Genomic DNA, 20,695 nt, shown 5'->3' with positions numbered 1-20,695 from the left:
ACTTAAACCTTGTCTTGACATATCTGATGTGCGCTCCCTTCGAGCCCCTTCATACCTGTCCTTTGTGTCTTCTCACTCTCAAGACGGCGTTCCTGGTAGCTATCACCACTGCCAGAAGTGAGTGAGCTCCAGGCTCTTTCTTCTAAACCTCCTTTCCTTTCTGTTCATCCGGACAAGGTGGTTTTAAGGACCCGTCCTTCTTTCTTACCGACAGTTGTCACGCCCTTTCGCATCGGGCAGACCATCACTTTGTCTACCTTCTTTCCGCATCCTTCCAAAGAGGAAGAGAGGCTCCACCGTCTGGACCCAGAACAGAGCGCTCTTGTTCTGCCTGAAGCGCACACAACAGTTCCGGGTGGATGACCAGCTCTTTGTTGGCTACGTGGGCGCCAAAAGAGGTCGGGCTGTGCACAAACGGACCATCTCTCGGTGGGTCGTTCTCTGCATCAAGGCCTGTTGCTCGTTGGCAAAGAAAGAGCCTCCTGTGGGGCTGCGTGCCCATTCTACCAGGGCGACGGCAGCCACTACTGCCTTGGGACACGGTGTCCCCTCGCAGGACATTTCTCAGGCAGCTACGTGGGCCTCGTTGCACACGTTTACCAAGCATTACTGCCTTGACAATCTGAAAGAAACACGTTAGTTAGATTCCTCACCTTAGAATATCCCCAGGCGTCAGGCTGGATCCGGAAAGATTTTTCGTCAGCTATACCCCTTGCGCGTCGCTAGACGTCGTCTGTGGCTCCGCGTCCGTCGTCGGCGTCGTGCGCCGGAATGACGTCGTCGGAGTACTTAGACGCCGCCCTTGCGCGCTGACGTCAGTTCTTCTTTTTTCCACGCCAGACCGCGCCGATCCGGGAAGAGCTTACCCCTTAGTCACTTTTTGACTAAAAGTTTTTGACTCTTTTTGGCCTTTGTCGACTCGACTCTGGTGCCAGTAGGATGCCTGGATTTAAGGCCTGTGACGCCTGTCATCGCCTGATGTTGGTGACGGATCACCATCGCCGGTGCCTTTACTGCCTGGGGGCCGACCACGACGCGGAGTCGTGCCCCGACTGTCAGGCCTTGACCTCAAAGGCTAGGCGGGAGCGGTCCCGTAAGCTTCTCGAGCTTCGGCACTCGGCTCCGCGCAGCTCACGGTCCCGGTCCAGGAGGAGGTCCAAGGACCGGTCGCGGAGCTGCAGTCATCATCATCGATCGTTGGGCTCGAAGTCTTCGGGTAAGTCGAAGCGATCCAAGAAGTCCAAGAGGCGACACTGCTCTTCGGACTCCCCTCGCCGGTCGCGCGACTCGGCCGAGGGTCAGGGTGGTCCCACCCCCGCGGTTCCGCCGGAGCCGCAGGAGCCGCGTCCGTCTCCATACCCGCCGGTCCCTGGGACTGACGCGACTCTGGCGGAGGTCAGTGCCTTCCTCTCGGCCATGAGGGGCCTGGCTCCGCCGTCGACGCCTGCCGGCGCGCCTTCGGGCCCCGCGGGCTCGACTGGGCGACCTCACGTACCGGCAGCTCCGGCGCCGTCGACGACTTCGGTCCCGATGCCGCAGGTCCCCGAGAGATCCAGCCCTGGATCTCTGTCGGCGCCGGTCGACTTCACGACGCCTCCTCCGCCGGCGCCGACACCGGTTCCACCTCCGGCGCCGTCTCCGGACGACGCCGTTCCCCGGTTTAGTCCCTGTCCGGACCCGACGCCGGCACGGCGCCACCCGGCGCCGCAACCGACGCCGATGGATGAACGTTTTATCTACCGTCCGGCTCCGATTGTTCCTCCTGTTTATCAGGAATCAGATGACTGGGGCGACTGGGAGGGGTCTGAGGACCCTATGGCCCTCCAGGGTCAACTTGCACAGGACTGGTCAGACGAACTGGGGGATGCCAGTGGTCTGGACACTTCGCCGGACGCTGGCTTCATCTCTCCTCCGACTGTGGCTTCGGAGGAAGGTGCAGATTTTTCCGTGGTGCTGCACAAGGCGGCCGAATCCCTGGGGCTCGAGTTGCCTGCTGTGGCCGTGAGGACTAATATCCTCACAGAGGTGCTTCAACCGTCAGCAAGCTCCACAGAGCTTCTGCTGCAGTTCAATGAGGCCCTCGTCGACGTTCTGCAGGGCACTTGGTCCAAGCCCTCCACAGTTCCTCCTGTGGATCGGAACGTGGCCCGGCACCACCGCCCTGCTCCGGGCGACCCCAGTTTCCTGTCCCAACACCCCACCCCCGAGAGCCTGATTATCCAGGCCTCCACTTCCCAATCCTCCTTCCCGTCCGCTCCTCCGGATCGGGAATCCAAGAGGCTGGAACAGTTCGGCAAGAAACTGTTCTCTTCCCTGAGTTTGGGCCTGCGGTCTTTGAACACCGCTTGCCTCTTGGACCGTTTCTCCCACTCTCTGTGGGATACGGTGGAGGACGTGCTGCCACTGTGTCCGGTGGAGGCCCGGACACGTCTCTCCCAGGCACTTGCTGACGGGCGAGATGCAGCGCGACATGCCATACGGTGTGGACTTGACACCACGGACTTGCTGGCTAGGGCGATTTCCACCACGGTGGCGCTCCGGCGCCACGCCTGGCTGAGGTCCACGTCTTTTTCGGGGGATGTCCAGAGTACCCTCATGGATATGCCCTTTGATGGCGCTCGCCTTTTTGGTGAGAAGGCGGATAGTGCGCTGGCTCATATTAAGGACTCCCGGGCTACGGCCACGTCCTTGGGTCTCTCGGCCCCACGGCCGCACACTTCCGCCTTTCGCCCCTTTCGTGGCCAAGGAAGGGGCGCCTCCTCACGTCCGCCTAGCCACCGGCCGCAGATCCAACCTGCACGCGGTCGCAGACGTGGGTTCCGCCGTCGCGGTTCTAGAGGACAACGTGCCGGTCAGTCCACATCCACCCCGGCAGCATCCGCCTCAAAGCCTTCCTAGTCCGAGCTTTCAGGCCCATTCCACGCCAGTGGGCGGCAGAGTTCGCCATCACCTGCTCCACTGGCGCTCCATCACTTCGGACAGGTGGGTGCTGCAAATCGTCCGAAGGGGCTACTCCCTCCCCTTCGAGACGACCCCTCCAGCCATGCCACCGCAGTGCCACCGTCTATCGGAGGATCACTTGAATCTTCTGCGGGAGGAAGTTACGGCCCTCTTGGCCAAAGAGGCCGTCGAGCGCGTTCCTGGTCCAGAAGTAGGCCGTGGTTGCTATTCCCACTACTTTCTGGTTCCCAAGAAGGGCAAAGGGGGCCTACGCCCTATCCTGGACCTCAGGAGCATCAACACCTTCCTCCGGAAGGAACGGTTCAAGATGCTAACTTTAGCTCAGGTTCTGGCTGCCCTCGACCCTGGAGACTGGATGGTAGCGTTGGGCTTGCAGGACGTCTATTTTCACATCCCCGTCCTGCCGGCCCACCGGCTTTACATGCGGTTCACGGTGGGTCAGAAGCACTTTCAGTTCACCGTGCTCCCCTTCGGCCTCACCAGTGCCCCTCGGGTGTTCACGAAAGTGATGGCGGTGGTCGCAGCTCATCTGCGCAGATCGGGGGTTCCAGTCTTGCCCTATCTCGACGACTGGCTGTTGAAGGCGGGCTCACCCCAGCAAGTCATCTCCCACCTCCAGACTACGGCCGACCTCCTGCATTTGCTGGGGTTCTCCATCAACGTGCCGAAGTCACACCTGAGTCCCTCCCAGAAGCTCCTCTTCATCGGAGCGGTTCTTGATTCGGCGCAGTTCCGGGGTTATCCTCCGGAACAGCGGGTCCGGGATATTCAGGCTCTGATTCCCATCTTTCGGCCTCTTATCCTGGGTTTGTGGGTCAGGTTGGTGCTGCGGCTTCTGGGGCTGATGGCCTCCTGCATCCTGTTGGTGCATTACTCCAGGTGGCGAATGCGGGCTCTGCAGTTTGACCTGAAGTTTGAGTGGGCCCAGCATCGAGGCAACCTGTCCGACCATGTCTTGATCTCGGAGGGCACTGCGAAATAGTTGCAGTGGTGGCTCATGGACCGCGATTGGGTCAGCGGCAGATGCCTCTCCCTACCCCAACCGGAGCACGTAGTAGTGACGGACGCGTCCTCCTGGGATTGGGGGGGCCACATGGGAGAGGCGGAGATCAGAGGACTCTGGTCTCCGGCGGAGTCTCAACTCCATATCAACCTTTTGGGGCTGAGAGCGATCCGGCTTGCACTGAAAGCCTTCCTTCCCTCTGTCCGGGGAAGTGTTGTGCAGGTGTTCATGGTCAACACCACCGCCATGTGGTATTGCAACAAACAGGGCGGGGTGAGGTCGTGGACCCTTTGTCAGGAGGTTCTGCGCCTCTGGACCTGGCTGGAACACCAGGGCATCACCCTGGTGGTTCAACATCTGGCGGGCTCTCTGAATGCCAGAGCAGGCTAACTCAGCCGCCGGTTTATGATGGATCACGAATGGCGTCTGAACTCGGATGTGGCGCAAGGTCTCTTTCTGCAGTGGGGAGAGCCTTGGTTAGATCTATTCGCCACCGAAGAGAACGCGCAATGTCAGCAGTTCTGCGCGTTGGAATTTCCAAGGCGGCACTCGCTCGGCGACGCTTTTCGTCGCGAGTGGAGTTGCGGTCTGTTGTACGCCTTTCCGCCTATACCACTTCTGCCCAGAGTGCTGAAGAAGATCAGGCGTGACCGGGCCCAAGTTATCTTAGTGGCTCCGGATTGGGCACGAAGGTTCTGGTATCCCGAGCTACTCAGTATGTCTATCGATCCTCCGATAAGACTGCCTCTTCAGGAGGACCTTCTGTCGCAGCAACAGGTAACGGTCCTCCACCCGAACCTGTCCAGCCTCCACCTCCATGCGTGGAGATTGAGCGGCGACAGTTGATGCCATTTGACTTGCCTCCTGAAGTCTGTGATGTTATCCTGGCAGCCAGGCGTCCCTCCACAAAGACGGTATATGCCTGCCGGTGGAACAAATTTGTGGCATGGTGCACAGCAAAGGCTGTGGATCCCCTTTCCGCCCCCCTTTCTGAGGTTCTCCTCTTTCTTCTTTCTTTGGCCCATCAGGGCTCTGCTCTGGGCACCTTGAAAGGTTATCTTTCTGCAATCTCTGCTTTCTTACGGCTTCCTGATCAGCCTTCTCTTTTCAAGTCCCCTGTTGTTTCACGTTTTCTCAAAGGCATTACTCACATGTTCCCTCCTGTCCCCTTCGTAATGCCTCAGTTGGACTTGAATCTTGTTCTGACCTTTCTGATGTGCGCTCCTTTTGAGCCTCTTCACAATTGTCCCATTCGTCTTCTGACCCTGAAAACTGCTTTCCTGGTAGCTATCACCTCGGCTAGACGGGTCATCTAAGCCTCCCTTTATTTCTGTTCATCCGGACAAGGTTGTCCTCCGGCCTCGTCCTTCTTTTCTACCGAAAGGGGTGACCCCATTTCATCACGGGCAATCTGTCACGTTGCCCACCTTCTTTCCGCCTCCGCATCCTTCAAAAGAGGAAGAGAGGCTCCACCGTCTGGACCCAAAACGGGCGCTGTCCTTTTATTTGGACCGCACCAAACAGTTCCGGGTGGACGACCAACTTTTTGTTGGATACGTAGGAGCTAAGAAGGGGAAAGCGGCACACAAACGGACCATCTCGCGGTGGGTCGTGCTGTGTATTAAAATGTGTTACTCCTTGGCAAAAAAGGACCCTCCTGTTGGGTTGAGGGCCCATTCCACCCGGGCCACAGCGGCGGCTACTGCCCTGGGCCGGGGAGTTCCCTTGCGGGACATCTGTCAGGCGGCGACGTGGGCTTCACTGCACACGTTTGCCAAGCACTATTGCCTGGACAGCCAAGTCCGGAGAGACTGCTTCTTTGGCTGTTCTGTTCTCCAGGACTTTCTGGTGTCATCTTGGTTTGCAGACCCACCACCGGGGTTGGTATTGCTGGGGTATCTATTCTAAAGTGAGGAATCTAACTAACGTGTTTCTTTCAGATGAACAAGTTACTTACCTTCGGTAATGATGTATCTGTAAGAAACATTAGTTAGTTAGATTCCTCACCGACCCACCCATCCTCCCTGTTCTGCGAACTGACATCTAGGGTTAAGGCTCCTTTTCAGGGCCCCAGATTGCATGGCTCTGCGTTCCTGGCGCGGAAAGCTATGTACAAGAACTGACGTCAACGCGTGAGGGCGGCGTCTAAGTACTCCGTCATTCTGGCACACGATGCCGACGACGGACGCGGAGCCGCAGACGACGCCTAGCGACGCGCAAGGGGTATTGCTGACGAAAAATCTTTCCGGATCCAGCCTGACGCCTGGGGATATTCTAAGGTGAGGAATCTAACTAATGTTTCTTACAGATACATCGTTACCGAAGGTAAGTAACTTGTTCGTCAAGTCCGGAGAGACGGCTTCTTTGACCGTTCTGTGCTCCGTGACTTTCAGGTGAAATCTATTCGCAGACCCACCACCGGGGTTGGTATTGCTGGGGTATCTATTCTAAGGTAAGGAATCAATCACTAATGTGTCTCTTTCAGATGCACAAGTTACTACTTGTGTAACGATATATCTGTAAGAGACATTAGTTAGTGATAGATTCTTTACCGCCCCACCCATCCTCCCCGTTTTGCGAACTGATTTCTAGGGTTCAGGTCATCCCTTTCAGGGCCCTAGTTTCATGGCACCAGTGGTCAGTTTCTTGCATGGCTCTAGGTTCCAGGCGCGGAAAGTCGTGTACAGAACTGACGTCAGCGCGCACGGGTGGCGCCTAAGTAGTCTCTGTGACATCATCTTGGTGCTTACGATGCCAGCGACTGACGCGGAGCCGCACGACACCACCTACTGACGTGCAGGGGTACTGCTAGCAAAACTTTCCGGATCCAGTCTGACGCCTGGGGATATTCTAAGGTAAGGAATCTATCACTAACTAATGTCTCTTACAGATATATCGTTACACAAGTAGTAACTTGTGCATTACACCGTTCCCGAAGAAAGATTTCTGCCACTTCTGTATATACCCGAAAACGATCTAATGGGAGAAGTAGAGGTACTATTAACAAATATGATACAGACCTCATCTGCGCAGGGAAAGGAACTAGGGCCAGACATGACTAAAGAGCACCATGATATGCTACAGCAAGTTATCTTATTAAGACCGGAAAAGGGATCAATGAGAAGCCAGATAGAGGAGCTAACATTGATGGTTAAGCTATTAACAACTGCTCCCGCACAAACTGGGGAATTAAGGGAGAGTAATTGCCCTGGTTGTTCACAGGGTATAATTCCAGTGGCCCAGGTATCATCTAGGGTTATACCAGCTACTGCCCCTCAAGTGATGAAGACTCCTGTAGAAGGGTCCCCATCCAGTTTGGGAAGATCCAGGTTAGACAATACGAGGCCATTTCCACCAAAGTCCAGACCTACTCCACACCCATCTGCTAGTTACAATGACAACTCATAAAGCAGCTCTTATGAGGGCTCCAATACGACATAACGAAAACTCTGTGGTATATCCTATTCAGCCAGAGGCTGGGCTGAGACACAGGCAATCAGCTCACCATTCATCAGATTCTCCTAACAACTACAGAATTCGTATGGTAAACGTACCAAAGCTTGATGTAAGTAGAAGCCCAGAAAACGAGGATTCTTTAATAAACAAAACCATTCATTGGATACGGCATGTTAGGGGATGCCGATCGGTGATAAGGGAAGACATAGCAAAAGCTCGTATGCTGGGTTCACTGGCTGATCTTGTGGATTGTGTCGAGCTAACGATGACTAGGGCAGATTTAGCAGAAAGTCTGTTTGCTCTAGAGTTGAGTACAAGCCCGCCATATTGGTAAGCCTTCCAGTTTAGACGCTCCCCTCTGTGTAGTGAGAATGCCTGCTCTCTCACCCACAAGCTAGCTAGGATGCAGGGAAGCTCTACCTTAGAAAATATAGACTGACTAGAGGCTGAATTGCCTATAAGGCTGCAGGAACACCAATTAGCTAATACTATCCAAAGGAACAGTCCATCAAGTATGGAACACTTAGCTATAGAGCTAGATCAAACTTCAGAAGTTGAATCCCTGCCAATTAGACAAAACGATGGACAAGGGCAGGAGGATAGTCCACCTACCCCTATTCTAAGTGGTCATATGGCTGTTCTAAAGAAAACCCTGTTGTGCTGGAACATCGCAGGATTAGGTTCCAAACTGGGATCCCCAGAGTGGCATGATTTCATTGAGGATTTTGCAATTTGTCTCTTCCAAGAGACTTGGGCAGAATCCCCCCTCTTTTGTGTGGGATATCTAAACTTCTATATCACGGCCATTAAAGGCTCAAAAGGGAGGCCATCTGGGGGCTTGACAATCTGGGTTAGGCAGGATCTAGGGCTAAAGATCCAAGTACTCCCAACCTTTAATCAGGATGTCCAGGCTGCGAGATTGTTAAGGGGAACAAACGTGATCATGGATATATATGATACCTATGTGCGAGGCACCAGGGGGAAAAAGTCAGGAGTTTTAGCGGCTCTTGAAGATCTGCGTGATGGTAGCAAGACAGACTCAAACATCATTGTCGCGGGGGATTTGAATGCAATGTTTGAGCCTCTATTGAGTGAGGAGGGTAGCTTGTTAGATGAGGAAGACACTAAGTGGGGTATCCCAAAGTTGGAGTTTGATCCAATAAAAAGATGGTCAGACGCGGTGATTCAAATCAACTCTATCTGTATGGAGAAGGGATTGCGGGCTGCTAATGGCTGCACACCGTCAGATAAAATGGGGGCCAATACTTTTGATAATGACTATTGTAGTAGTAGGATAGACTACGTACTGGTTAGCCTAGCACTTTGGCACGCCGTTAAGGATATGAGGGTTCAAGATAGATTGGAAAGTGACCATAATACACTATGTGTGGACTTGGACCTAATATGGTCTAAGACTCCCCATGAACTACGGGTCACATACACTACCACCGTTGTTGTTCTATTGAATGACTTGAGGCGACTTAAATGGGCTAATATTACTAAGCTATCCGAAGCATTAGCTAGTATCGAAAAGGACATAGATTACGCCATAAATGAGCTCCAGGCGAGTGCAGCAAACCGGATGGCCTTAGAACAGTCCACTTGTATACATAATAACATTTTTGGTCAGCTACGTATGTATTTTATTAAAGAGGGTAGAACTAATAAGGGTAGGCCTAGTGCCCGCGACAGGAAACGGACCAAAACGCAACGTAGACACCACATTTTCACAGTGAAAAAGGGACCCTTTTTAGGTCTCGCTAGCGAATGCAGCGCATGCGCTGCTTCGCTTGGCGAGACTCTATTGCTGTGGCTTTTCCTAGCGAAGGGAGACAAACGATATGCGTGCATGGACATCCGATGTGCACGCGCATGGTGTCTCCTCTGCTTCACACTCTCCCACCGGCTCGCCCGCATGGCTCCTATGAGAAGCTGGAATAATTTCACGTGGTCGTGCAGAAGCTCTTGGGTTTCAAACTCGCCTCTCCAGGCCCCCAGAGGCTGCTCCTGGGCTTTTGTTGTTCCGTCTCTTCACCTACAGAGCACCCCTCTGTCCACTTTCCTCAGCGTCTGAGGGAGCAGCCCAGACATAGCTGAATAGGGATAATGAAAATGAAAAGCGAAGTACGCGTCATGGAGAAAAAAAAAAACAGAGGAAGAGGCAGCCTTATTTCTCTTAATTTGTGTGCACTGTGACTACACAACGCCACCTACACGCTGAACCCAACTCAAAGTAAAACGTCAATTACATAATTTTGAGTGTGTAATAGCGATATTATTTAGACTGATCATATGCTTCAGTGTGTCATGTAGAGTTTTGCAAGTAAAAATAGAGTGCCCTGCCTGCGGTATTTATGTTCAGTGGTTGAAACTATATACAAATTAACAAAATAAAAGAAGCTTGACTGGCCTTAGAGATTTTATTTAAAGAGCTGGTTTTCAAGAGAGATATATCGCTCTTGTCGTAAGTGTATTGTAGCTGCATTTTTTTGTATTCTTACTGATTGATGTGCCTGTTACCATAGTCTGTCCTGTCCTAAATTATGTAGTCTATAATGCAGAAACCTGTGGAAACTTCAAAATATAAAATTAATCTTATGATTGCCATAACTTGCACGTTGTGTGAATGCACGTTAATGGTTAACAAATGAATATGAGCCCCCATGCCATGGGCCGCAGTGTTGTCTTGAATATTTGCAAAGAAAGAAAAAAATCAGTTTGGAAGAGTAAGAATGTTGGCCGTTGGTATCACCTTAAGTTTTGACCCAAAAGGCAAGAAAGGTAACAGCCACTTTGATGAAGTGTGGTTTGGCCTCGACTACCACTCTATCCCCGATTACGTCATTAATTTTCTTGCTGGCACGTAATACTCTGCTCCTGGAGCCTTGCTTGCCCATTAACAGGCCAGATAACTAAACGGGTGTGTAGGCTGTGTGGCAGGCTGGGATACACACGTACAGGGACAGAATTTAGTAGGGCCTGTCCCCGGTACCACATGGGGTCTGCCTGATTAACTCTTTACAAAAAAAACAAGCATTTGCAATGCTTTAGGTCTCGCAGTTACGCAAGTTTGAGCTATTGACATTGCAAATAACAATGCCTTTTATTTTTGCTTTCGTTTTAAAAACTTAAATAAAAGGCATTGTCATTTACAATGCCAATAGCTTAAACTTGCCTAACTGCGAGACCTATTGCATGGCAAATGCTTCTTTTTGCAAAGTGCCTAGCTGTAGATTGACGTTCTGGAACCTGCGTAGATCCACAAAATTCCACCCACCTCGCATTTCCCAAAGTCTTCCGAGAAAAATGGTACCTCATTTGTGTGGGTGGGTCAAGTACCCGCGACAGGCAAGGGCCCAAATCGTATTGAGGCGACATCAAAATTACCTATCACAAGACAACCTGGTTTTGCAAGGAGGGTCCCATGAGATTTTGGCCCCGGGCTTGGCGGCCATCTAGGGAAACCTACCAAACCCACACATTTCTGAAAACTAGACACACGGGGAAGTCCAGCAAGGTATGGCTTGCGTGGGTCCCCCAACATTTCCCTACCCAGAATCCCCTGCTAACCTCAAATTATGTTGAAAAATCAATTTGTTCCCACATTTCTGTGTGGGAAAGATGTAGGATCACCGGGCTGACACAGATTTCCTACCACCCAACATTTCCCCAGGTCTCCCGATAAAAATGGTACCTCACTTGTGTGGGTAGGCTTAGTGGCTGCAACAGGAAATGGCCCAAATTGTACTGTGGAGACTTCAAAATTACCTATAACAAAACTACCTGGGTTTGGTGGGGGGGCTGGTTTTTGGCCCTAGCTGGACGTCATCTAGGGAAACCTACCAAACCCACACATTTCTGAAAACGAGATACTAGGGGATTCCAATGAGGTATGGCTTGCGTGGGTCCCCAAGTTTTCCCTACCCAGAATCCCCTGCAAACCTCAAATTTAGCTGAAAACCCCCCACATTTTCCACATATGTTTGTGTCATTTTGATGTCTCAATACGTTTTGGACCCACACAAGAAATACCTCGCTGGACTCCCCCGGGTGTCTAGTTTTCAGAAATGTGTCCGTTTGGTAGGTTTCCCAAGATGGCTGCCGAGCCCGGGGCCAAAATCCCAGGTGACCCCCCTTGCAAAACCAGGTTGTTTTGTGACAGGTCATTTTGATGTCTCAATATGTTTTGGGCCCTTCCCTGTCGCGGGTACTTGTTCCACCCACGCGAGTGAGGTACCATTTTTATCGGGAGACCTGGGGGAACACTGGGTGGAAGGAAATTTGTGTCAGCCTGGTGATCCTACAACTTTCCCCACACAGAAATTTGAGAAACAAGTGATTTTTAGCATCAAAGTTTGAGGTTTGCAGGGGATTCTGGGTAGAGAAACGTTGGGGGATCCACGCAAGCCATATCTTCCTGGATTGCCCGGGTCTCTAGTTTTCAGAAATGTGTGGGTTTGGTAGGTTTCCCTTGATGGCCGCCAAGCCCGGGACCAAAAACTCATGTGACCCCCCTTGCAAAATCAGGTCATTTTCCCATACATAGGGGGCATCTGCATTTTTTGTCCCAGGTTTAGCAGCCATCTAGAAAAACCTACCAAACACACACATTTCTGAAAACTAGAGCCCCAGGGAGTCCAGCGAGGTATGGCTTGCGTGGGTCTCCAAACATTTCCCTACCCAGAATCCCCTGCCAACCTCGAATTTAGCTGAAAAAATTACTTTTTTCTCAAATTTCTGTGTGGCAAAATCCCGGAATCTACGTGGAGACACAAATTTCCTACCACCCAGCGTTCCCCCAGGTCTCCCGATATAAATGATACCGTGGTGGGTCAAGTACCCGCTACAGGCAAGGGCCCAAAACGTATTGAGGAGACGTCAAAATTACCTGTCACAAAACAACCTGGTTTTGCAAGGGGGCTAATCTGGGTTTTGGCCCCGGGCTCGGCGGCCATCCTGGGAAACTACCAAACCCACACATTTCTGATAACTAGACACCTGGGTGAGTCCAGCGAGGTATGTATGGCTTGCGTGGATCTCCCAACATTTTCCTACCAGGAATACCCTGCAAACCTAAAACTTAGCTGAAAAAACAGATTTTCCACATATGTTTGGGTGGAATCATAAATGTCCTACCCCATAGCGTTCCTCTCAGTCTCCCGAGTAAAATGATACCTCACAGAAAGACTGTGGCTATTTTTTGGGGGGGTGGGGGCATTGGTATGTCCCTTCTGGGCAGTCCATACCCCCACGCATCAAAAAAGCAAGCCTAATCGTTGGGGTCTAGTGAGCTTTCTGCCCCATCTGCCCCCGGGGGCGGTGGGGGGGGGGGGGGGGCTGAAAGACACTGACTTTTTTGGGGGAGGTGTGGACATTGGCATGCCCATTCTGGGCTGACCTCACCCCTGAATAAAAAATAAAAAAAATCCTGGGGCCTAGTGGGCTTTCTGATTCCCCCGGGGGGGGGGGGGGGCAGATAAGGGGCTATTGTCCTAATATGCCTCCGGGGAGGGGCAGAAAGACTGGGGTAATCGTTTTTGGGGTGGGGGCATTATCATGCCCATTCTGGGCGTCCCCCACCCCTACATTATAAAAAAAAAATACTGTTGTGCCCGCAAAATATGGGGGGAGCAAAGGCCCTTGCCCAAGGTGCCGCTCCCCCTCCCTGGTGCTAGTGGGTGGATCCCTGCTTAGGGATCGCCCTCCTGGGGTGATCCCCAAGCAGGGATCCACTAGGGAAGGAACCATTGGAAAAGGTAGATTCTCCCCTTTCCAGTGATACCTCTCCCGAGTGTTTCGGTGCTCGGGGGGCTGAGATAGCCCCACGAGCATTGAAAGACTAAAAGTGAAACTAAGTTTCAGTTTCGTTTTCAATCTAATGATACACGATTGTCATTAGATTGAAAACCAGGGAATGGCCTCGGGAGGTGGGGGAAGCTCTTCCCCACCTGCTGAGGCCCCAGAAAATAATGAAAATCCCTCTGCAGTTTGCAGCAGAGGGATTTCGTACCCCTGTCATGACGGAATGGTTCCGTCATGAGCACCGAAGGGGTTAAAGAATTAGTCTGCTAGGTGGACAAGGGAACATTGGCCACATGCTTTTATGCTAGGAATATGGACCAGAACATCTGATGCTGTCCGGATGTGCGGCTCTAATGGTCCAACCTATTTGAATAGTCTTTGAGCGTGGATGACTTTGCCCTTCTTGAATATTTTTATATTTTGAAAATTAAACTAGTTATAATGAGCATGCTAACCTCAAATACCTTTTCTTTTCTCTCCTCAAATGTAGGCTGCATATCTTGTCGGAGTATCTGACCCAAACAGTCACGCAGGGCAGAAAGGACTGGTGGACCCTACTCAGTTTGCAAGAGCGAACCAGGCGATCCAAATGGCTTGCCAGAACCTCATAGATCCAGCCTGCACTCAGTCACAGGTGAGACGTGATACCTTGTGCTATATCCCGTAGACTTGTAAAGAGCATCCATTCGTAGACGACGCACTGGTACATGTGTGAATGCACATCAGAATCTGGGGATGTGTGAGAAAGTGCCCTCTTTCAGCATGATTGCCCCCACTTTTTGCTGAATTGCTGATGAGCTTTAACTGAGTGTGCCCTGGGTTCCCGCTAATCAGGTACTCAGGGCCTATGTTCTTTCCCTAAAACTGCATTGAAGCCTAACCCCAATTGGCATCTCAGGCCAAAGGTCAGCCCCTGGTAAATGGTACCACAGGGTACTGTGACCAGGGAAGACCTCTAAGAGCTGCATCACTTATTGTGCCACCCTTAGAGGCCCTGTACCATTACACCCACACACTGCCTTTGCAGGCTGCGTGTCTTGGTGCAGAACGAAGTGAAGAGTCGACATGGGACACATCCCTGTGTGCCATGCCTACAACCCACTGCCCTGCCCTAGGTCAGTCACCCCTCCATCTGGGTTCACTATAACAGTGATGAGGGTACAGGTGCATGAGCCCTGTACCCCTACAGTGTCTAAGGCCATTCATAGACATTGTAAGTGCAGTGCTGCCATTAAGAGTATGTGGTGCTGGGAGGTTGTCATTACGAACTCCACAGCACCATGATGGCTACACTGAAAACTGAGAAGTTTGGTATCAAACTTTCAGCACATTATCCCGGGGTTTTGTGACACATAAGGCATTGCACCACAAAACCCTGAGATACCTGGCGGAGAAACTAGTACTATCGGGTGGTAACAGAACTACTACGAGTTCTGATAATCTACTTAAACCACAACGTTTCTCCAAGAAACAAACATACAATCGTACCTTCTCAGGAATGGCCCCCAGGATTTAGAACGCCCTGCCCCCCGAAACGAGATTTAATCCATCTGCTGCTTTCTTCAAAAAAAGAAGTGAAATCTATTTTCTTGTCCATATTCACCTGAACTTTCTTATACACTCTTGTAGATATGTGTTAGTCTCTAATAGTTACTAGTAATATATTCGCATAACTCATCGTATTTATATGTATATGTCAATCACCTGCATTTGCCCTGTAAAGTGCTCTGATACCCGCAAGGGTCTTGTTTGCGCTATACAAAACTGTCAAAATAAAAATAAATAAACATAGTTTAAGTAATTGCACTAATGAAAAGTTACATCAGCATTTGGTAGACCTAGGTCTAATTTCTCCCCATGAATTGGGAAAGATGGCTGACCACTGGGTCAAGGCAAGGGCGACTAAAACATCCACTGGGGGTGACCAGAAGAAAGGGGTTACAAAACCTCCCCAGGGGAATGGTGGTGAGAATCCCCAAGATAAAAAGCCTGAGTCTTCTAAAGGGTCCCAAAGAGGGGGGGATGGGTCCCAAAACTCTTCCTAGTTCGATAATAAGTACAGGGGAAAGAGCTTTGATTGTGCAAAGGCCTGGAGTTATAACTGTAAAAAGTTGGGACACTAAACTGGAGATGCTACGTGTCCTAACAAGAAGCCCCTTAGTCCTACTACAGCTACTCCTGGTGTTGCAAGTCTCCAGATGGGATCAAGTGTGCCAGGAGCAAATCTGGTTGTACACTGAAGCAGTTCTAATCACAGAAGGGGAAGTTGAGTTTGCCACTGTAGCTATGTAGCCACCCAACTTAAAGAAGTATTTACAATACCCTTGGATCAATGGAACTAAGATAGAAGCTCTGAGGGATACAGGTGCCAGTGTCACTATGGTGAGACACACACTGGTTTCCCTTGAGCAATACTTGATTGGGCGTACTTACCCAGTCACCAATGCTGACAGTGTTACCACTAACCATGCAATGGCTATGGTGACATTAGACCGGGGGGAGGTGTTTACTGGCCTGAAACTGCATTGAATCCTAAACCCAATTGGCATCTCTGGCCACAGGTCAGCCCTTGTTAAATGGTACTGTGACTAGAGAAGGCCTCTTAGGGCTGCAGCACTTATTGCGCCACCCTTAGAGGCCCTGTATCTTTACACACACACACACACACACACACTGCCTTTTGCAGGCTGTGTGTCTTAGTGCAGAACAAAGTGAAGTGTTGTCATTGCACAGATCCCTGTGTGGCAAGCCTCCAACCCACTGCCCTGGCCTAGATCAGTCAACCCTCTAGCTGGGTGCACTATACCAGTGGTGAGGGTACAGATGCATGATCCCTGTACCCCTACAGTGTATAATGCCATTCTATTCAATGGAGAGTGAGATGCTATCTAACTTTACTTTAGGTTTTCAAACTCCACACTTAGAAACTTTTCCAAGAAAAACAGTCAATGTTATCCTACGAAGGAAAATAGTGTTAACGGTTCAAAGGTCAGTATTCGGTAGTGGGAGTTGAGGTTCTCGGGTTAGACTCAGAGGTCCCCAGGGACAGGGATGCACTCTCGTTACACCCTCAGCGGCTCTAGGGCGGCCGGGTGCAGAGTGTTGAGGCCCAATGTTATCCTATGGGGAATAGGGAGACTCCGGTTGGTGGCTGCTGGCAAGCAGGCCACTGGGTTGTGGGAGCAAAGCTCCTAGGGTTAAGCTCAGGGCATATTGGGTACCAAGTTGGCACCAAAGGGGCACCCTAAGCGGCGCTAGGGCAGCTGGGTGTAGGGAGCAGTTTTGAGGTCGGGCGCCCTATTGAATTCAATGGAGATTCTCTGGGACAAAAACACTGCAGGCTCGGGGACAAAGGTCTTCCAGGAGTGACCACCACTTCGAGGGCTAAGTTGGGATGTAGAGGGATGGTCGGGCACCACTGGGTTGGGCACACAAGGCCGTGGGGCGTCGGGTGCAGGGGTGCCTTTAGATGTTGGATTTTCTTACCCGCTCTGGTCGCGGTAGGTGGGGGGTCTCCTGGTTTGAGGCTGCAGGCGTCGTCTGGAGGCAGGTCAGGGTTAGTCGAATCTCGGGTCAGGATCGCCGGGGGGACCTCCTCGTGGTGTTTGTTCTCTCAAACACAGGCAGAGTGCGGCGGGTGCAGAGTGTGCTGGATTCGCGGTTTCTGGCTGGCACCAGAGCTGCAGTTCAAACACGTCCGGTGTTCACGGGAGAAACAGCTTGGAGAAGGAATGCAGGCAGATCCTCTGGGATTTTTGTGGTTGCTGGCCGCTGGACACGCTGGGATTTTGCAGGAGCAGGTACGAGGGGAGACAGGCCTGTAGGGCTGCAGCCAAGTCATTGGGCCTCGTCCTCTTGTTAACTCTGCACGTCTTCTCGTCCTTCTTCTTCTTCTTTTCTTGTGGTTGCTGGATCTGAGGAAGGAAGGTTCAGGGTTCCCCTAAATACTAAATTAAGGGGCGTTACAGGTAGGTAAAGGGCAGGGACCAATGGGTCCCTTCGCAGCTGTGGGTACACCCCCTATTCTGCCACTCTCTAATGGGAGGGGGCAGGAGCCTGTCCCTGGTTGGCTGGGTCCTCCTAATCCTCAAGATGGCGGGGACTTGAGGTTGTGCTTCATCTCGCCTCCCCCACCTTAGGGGTTGAGTTGGCAGAGGTGGGCACACCTCTCTTCCTCACTTTGTTTTTCCCACCGGGTCTTTCGCCCAAAGTGGGGGGGTAGAACCAGTGGGGACCAGTTGCTGAGTACAGCAAGTGGTCTGGAGAAGCTCACAAAGGCGGCATGCCTTTGAAGCTTCTCCTGTGGGAACCCTGCCCATCCTGGGGGAGGTGGCTTGGTACCTCGTCCCAGGATGTGCATCGTTTCAGGCCCCGAGAGCAGCTGGCTCTCAACCCAGGGGTCCAGAAACATGTATGGTGGTGGCAGCCTGCACAGCCACTCAGTCAGGTCACTGGGAGTTGGTCGAGTTTCAGGGGGCATCTCTGTCGTACATTTTACATTAAATCCCACACTGGCATCAGTGTGGGTTTAATGTGCTGAGAGGTGTGATGCCAAACTTCCCAGTCTTCAGTGCAGCCATTATGGTGCTGTGGAGTTCGTAATGACAACCTCACAGCACCATATACTCTAAATGGCAGCATATAGGGATACAGGGCTCATGCACCTGTACCCTCACCACGGGCATAGGGCACCCAACTAGAGGGGTGACTGATGTATGCCAGGGCAGTGGTTTGTGGGCAGGGCACACAGGGATGTGGGCCATGTCGTCTCTTTGTTTTGTTCTGCACCCAGACACTCAGCCTGCAAAGGCAGTGTGTGTGTATGCCAGGGTACAGGGCCTCTAAGGGTGGCACAATTGGTGCTGCAGCCCTTAGGGGCCTTCTCTGGTCACAGTGCCCTGGGTACATGGGGTACCATTTGCCAGGCACCTACCTATGGCCAGAGCTGTCAATTGGGTTTTGTTTTGGTGAAGGAACACAGGCCCTGGGGTCCTGATTTGCAGGGCCCCAGAGCACATCAAGTCAAAGAGCATCAGTATTCTGACGGGGGAAAAAAGGGGGGGGGGGTGTTTACTGCAACAGAAACCCACTTTCTCACACAGGATCGTCACATCAATTACCTGGCAATGCTCGCTATCTGGTTGGCTCTCAACACATTGCTCCCGCAACTGCAAATCAGAGGATAATAGTGCAGTGAAGATCAACATAACAGCCATTGTTTACACCCAGAAGTGGGGGGATCCCACTCGAACTAGCTTTCTCAGCTGGCCTGGAGAATTTAGCCTCAGACAACTTGTCAAAATATTTACCTGTTAGGTGAGCATCTATCGGGTGTAGATGGATTTTGCAAACCTGCTCAGCAGGACACATCAACAAGTCCATGATTGGGACTCCAAACACAAGTCCTCCACAAGTGCTTCCATCGCTAGGGGACTCTCACAAAAGACCTGTTTGCTACTCCCGAAAATGCAAAAACCTGGCCACCAGGTACCTGCTCCCACAATGCATGAACTGGTCAGGGATATTTGCCTGTGCTTTTCTACCTCTTACGCTATGTTGTGATGAAGATGAGGCAGGTGTCCATGACTCTAATCCTAGCCACACCAACCTGTGCAAGACGGTCCTGGTAGTCGATGCTCCTCGAGAGGTCAGTCTGTCCTCAGAGGAAGCTCCCCGTCAGACCTGACCTTCCCACTCAACAGGGCCAACTCAGACACCCAGATACAAAACAGTTCAATCTTTCAATTTGGTTCCTCAGTACCTAGAGGTTGTCTACCTTACGATCCCACAGGAGCGAATGGCTATTGTACAGGAGGCCAGGGAGCCCACTGTGCAGCTAAGTGGAAATGGTCTATGCAGTACTGTTTCTCTAAACAGCTGGACCCATTTACAATTGTTGTACGGAAGTTTTTTTCTGCCGTCTACATCTTTACAAGGCAGGTCTCAATTACAATTCCGTACCCCTACACCTATCTGTAGTATCAGTATTTCTCCGAAGCAGAATGCATTCTTCAATTTCCAGGGTACTTTTCATGGAAGGTTTCAAAAGGGTTATTCCCCCAAAGACACCTCCTGTATCTGAAGGGAACCTGAACATGCTACTCGCGCCATGCATCCTGCAACAAGGTAGGATTCGCAGCAGGCCTCGCGACTCTAAAACGTCTCTGAAGAAAAAGAAGTTGTAAATGTCCGGGCCCAGCACTAGATGACAGTAGTATTCAGAGCATGTGAATCTACAGCAGTACACACAACAAGCACATGGGTACCTCGAGTGCGTGTTGATGCCTCTCCCAGATCAATGGCAATAAATCAAGCCTGTGGGTATGCTTTCATAAAAGAGATTCAAGCAGAACAAGGGGAAAGGGAAAAAGATACAAGGAGGTAAATTGGTGCAGTAAGATGAAAGGACATTGAAGACCTCTTGAAACTATTAGTTGTTTAGTGTGGGAAGTTGTTGTAATAGGAGGTCTGTGAGGCAGTAAAGAGTGTTTCTCTCGTGCTCATTTTGCTGTGCTGAGATAATAAACTGGAATTTTACCTTTGCGTTATGACAATAAAAATATCCATGCTCATTTGATAATATAGCTGTTAAAAATAATGTGTTATTGAGTCCCATTAATTTCTCACTGTCATGGCACCCTCATTTACGTGTGTGTGTGTGTGTGTGTGTGTGTGTGTGTGTGTGTGTGTGTATATATATATATATTCACTTAAAAAACCATAGGTTTCACACATGTTATAGTTAGGTGGATATTTCACTCGTAAAAAACCAATGAAATTCCCCCGTTATAGTTACTTCAGATAACTATAACTCGCGCGCCCGCAATCCTCTGCTCAAGACGTCACATATTACATCACTCATGACATGGTCAGTGACATCACTGATGACATCATCCTTGTGATAGAGTGGCGGTCGCGCGAGTTATAGTTATCTGAAGTAACTATAACGGGGGAATTTCATTGGTTTTTTACGAGTGAAATATCCACCTAACTATAACATGTGTGAAACCTATGGTTTTTTAAGTGAATTTGCAAGGTTTTTTAAATGCTAATTCCTAACTATAACATGTGTGAAACCTATGGTTTTTTTTCAGTGAATTTGAATGTTTTTTTAAATGCTAAGTTATGTATGTATTTTTATTTTTTTTATATATTTATTATAAAAATATATATATTTTTTTAATGCTTTTTCAGCGTGCGCGCACGGTGCGCGCACACCCGTGATTTAAAAAAAAAAAATGTAAATGTTTTTTTCTGCCTTTGGGGTCTTGAAGGGACCCCCTGACAAAGGCTAGGGGGTCAGGAACTCTCTACCCTGCCCCCTTTTCACGTTCGCCACCTTCCTTTTCCACTCTCGCACTGAAAACAAACAAAATGGCGGCCGACACTTCCTGATTTCGACCGATTCGAACGTTGACTAACATGTAACCACCAATCAGAATTACGCTCGCGCACGTTAGGGTGCTTGCACGG

The 20,695-nt window shown here is 50.7% G+C and overlaps 1 protein-coding gene across 7 annotated transcripts in view; it reads left to right on the top strand.

The window, feature by feature from the left end:
• The window catches only part of TLN1 (talin 1), an 880,838-nt gene that overhangs the window by 564,342 nt on the left and 295,801 nt on the right, over positions 1-20,695 (top strand). For all 7 annotated transcript variants that reach the window (XM_085627686.1, XM_085627681.1, XM_085627685.1 and 4 more), the window contains one exon: positions 13,713-13,856. In XM_085627686.1, the coding sequence (XP_085483812.1) occupies positions 13,713-13,856 (144 nt within the window). The remainder of the gene's footprint in view (positions 1-13,712; positions 13,857-20,695) is intronic.

This window comes from Triturus cristatus, chromosome 2_1 (assembly GCF_964204655.1).
Source record: "Triturus cristatus chromosome 2_1, aTriCri1.1, whole genome shotgun sequence".
Taxonomy (NCBI): domain Eukaryota; kingdom Metazoa; phylum Chordata; class Amphibia; order Caudata; family Salamandridae; genus Triturus; species Triturus cristatus.
This window is presented reverse-complemented; position numbering and strand designations above follow the sequence as displayed.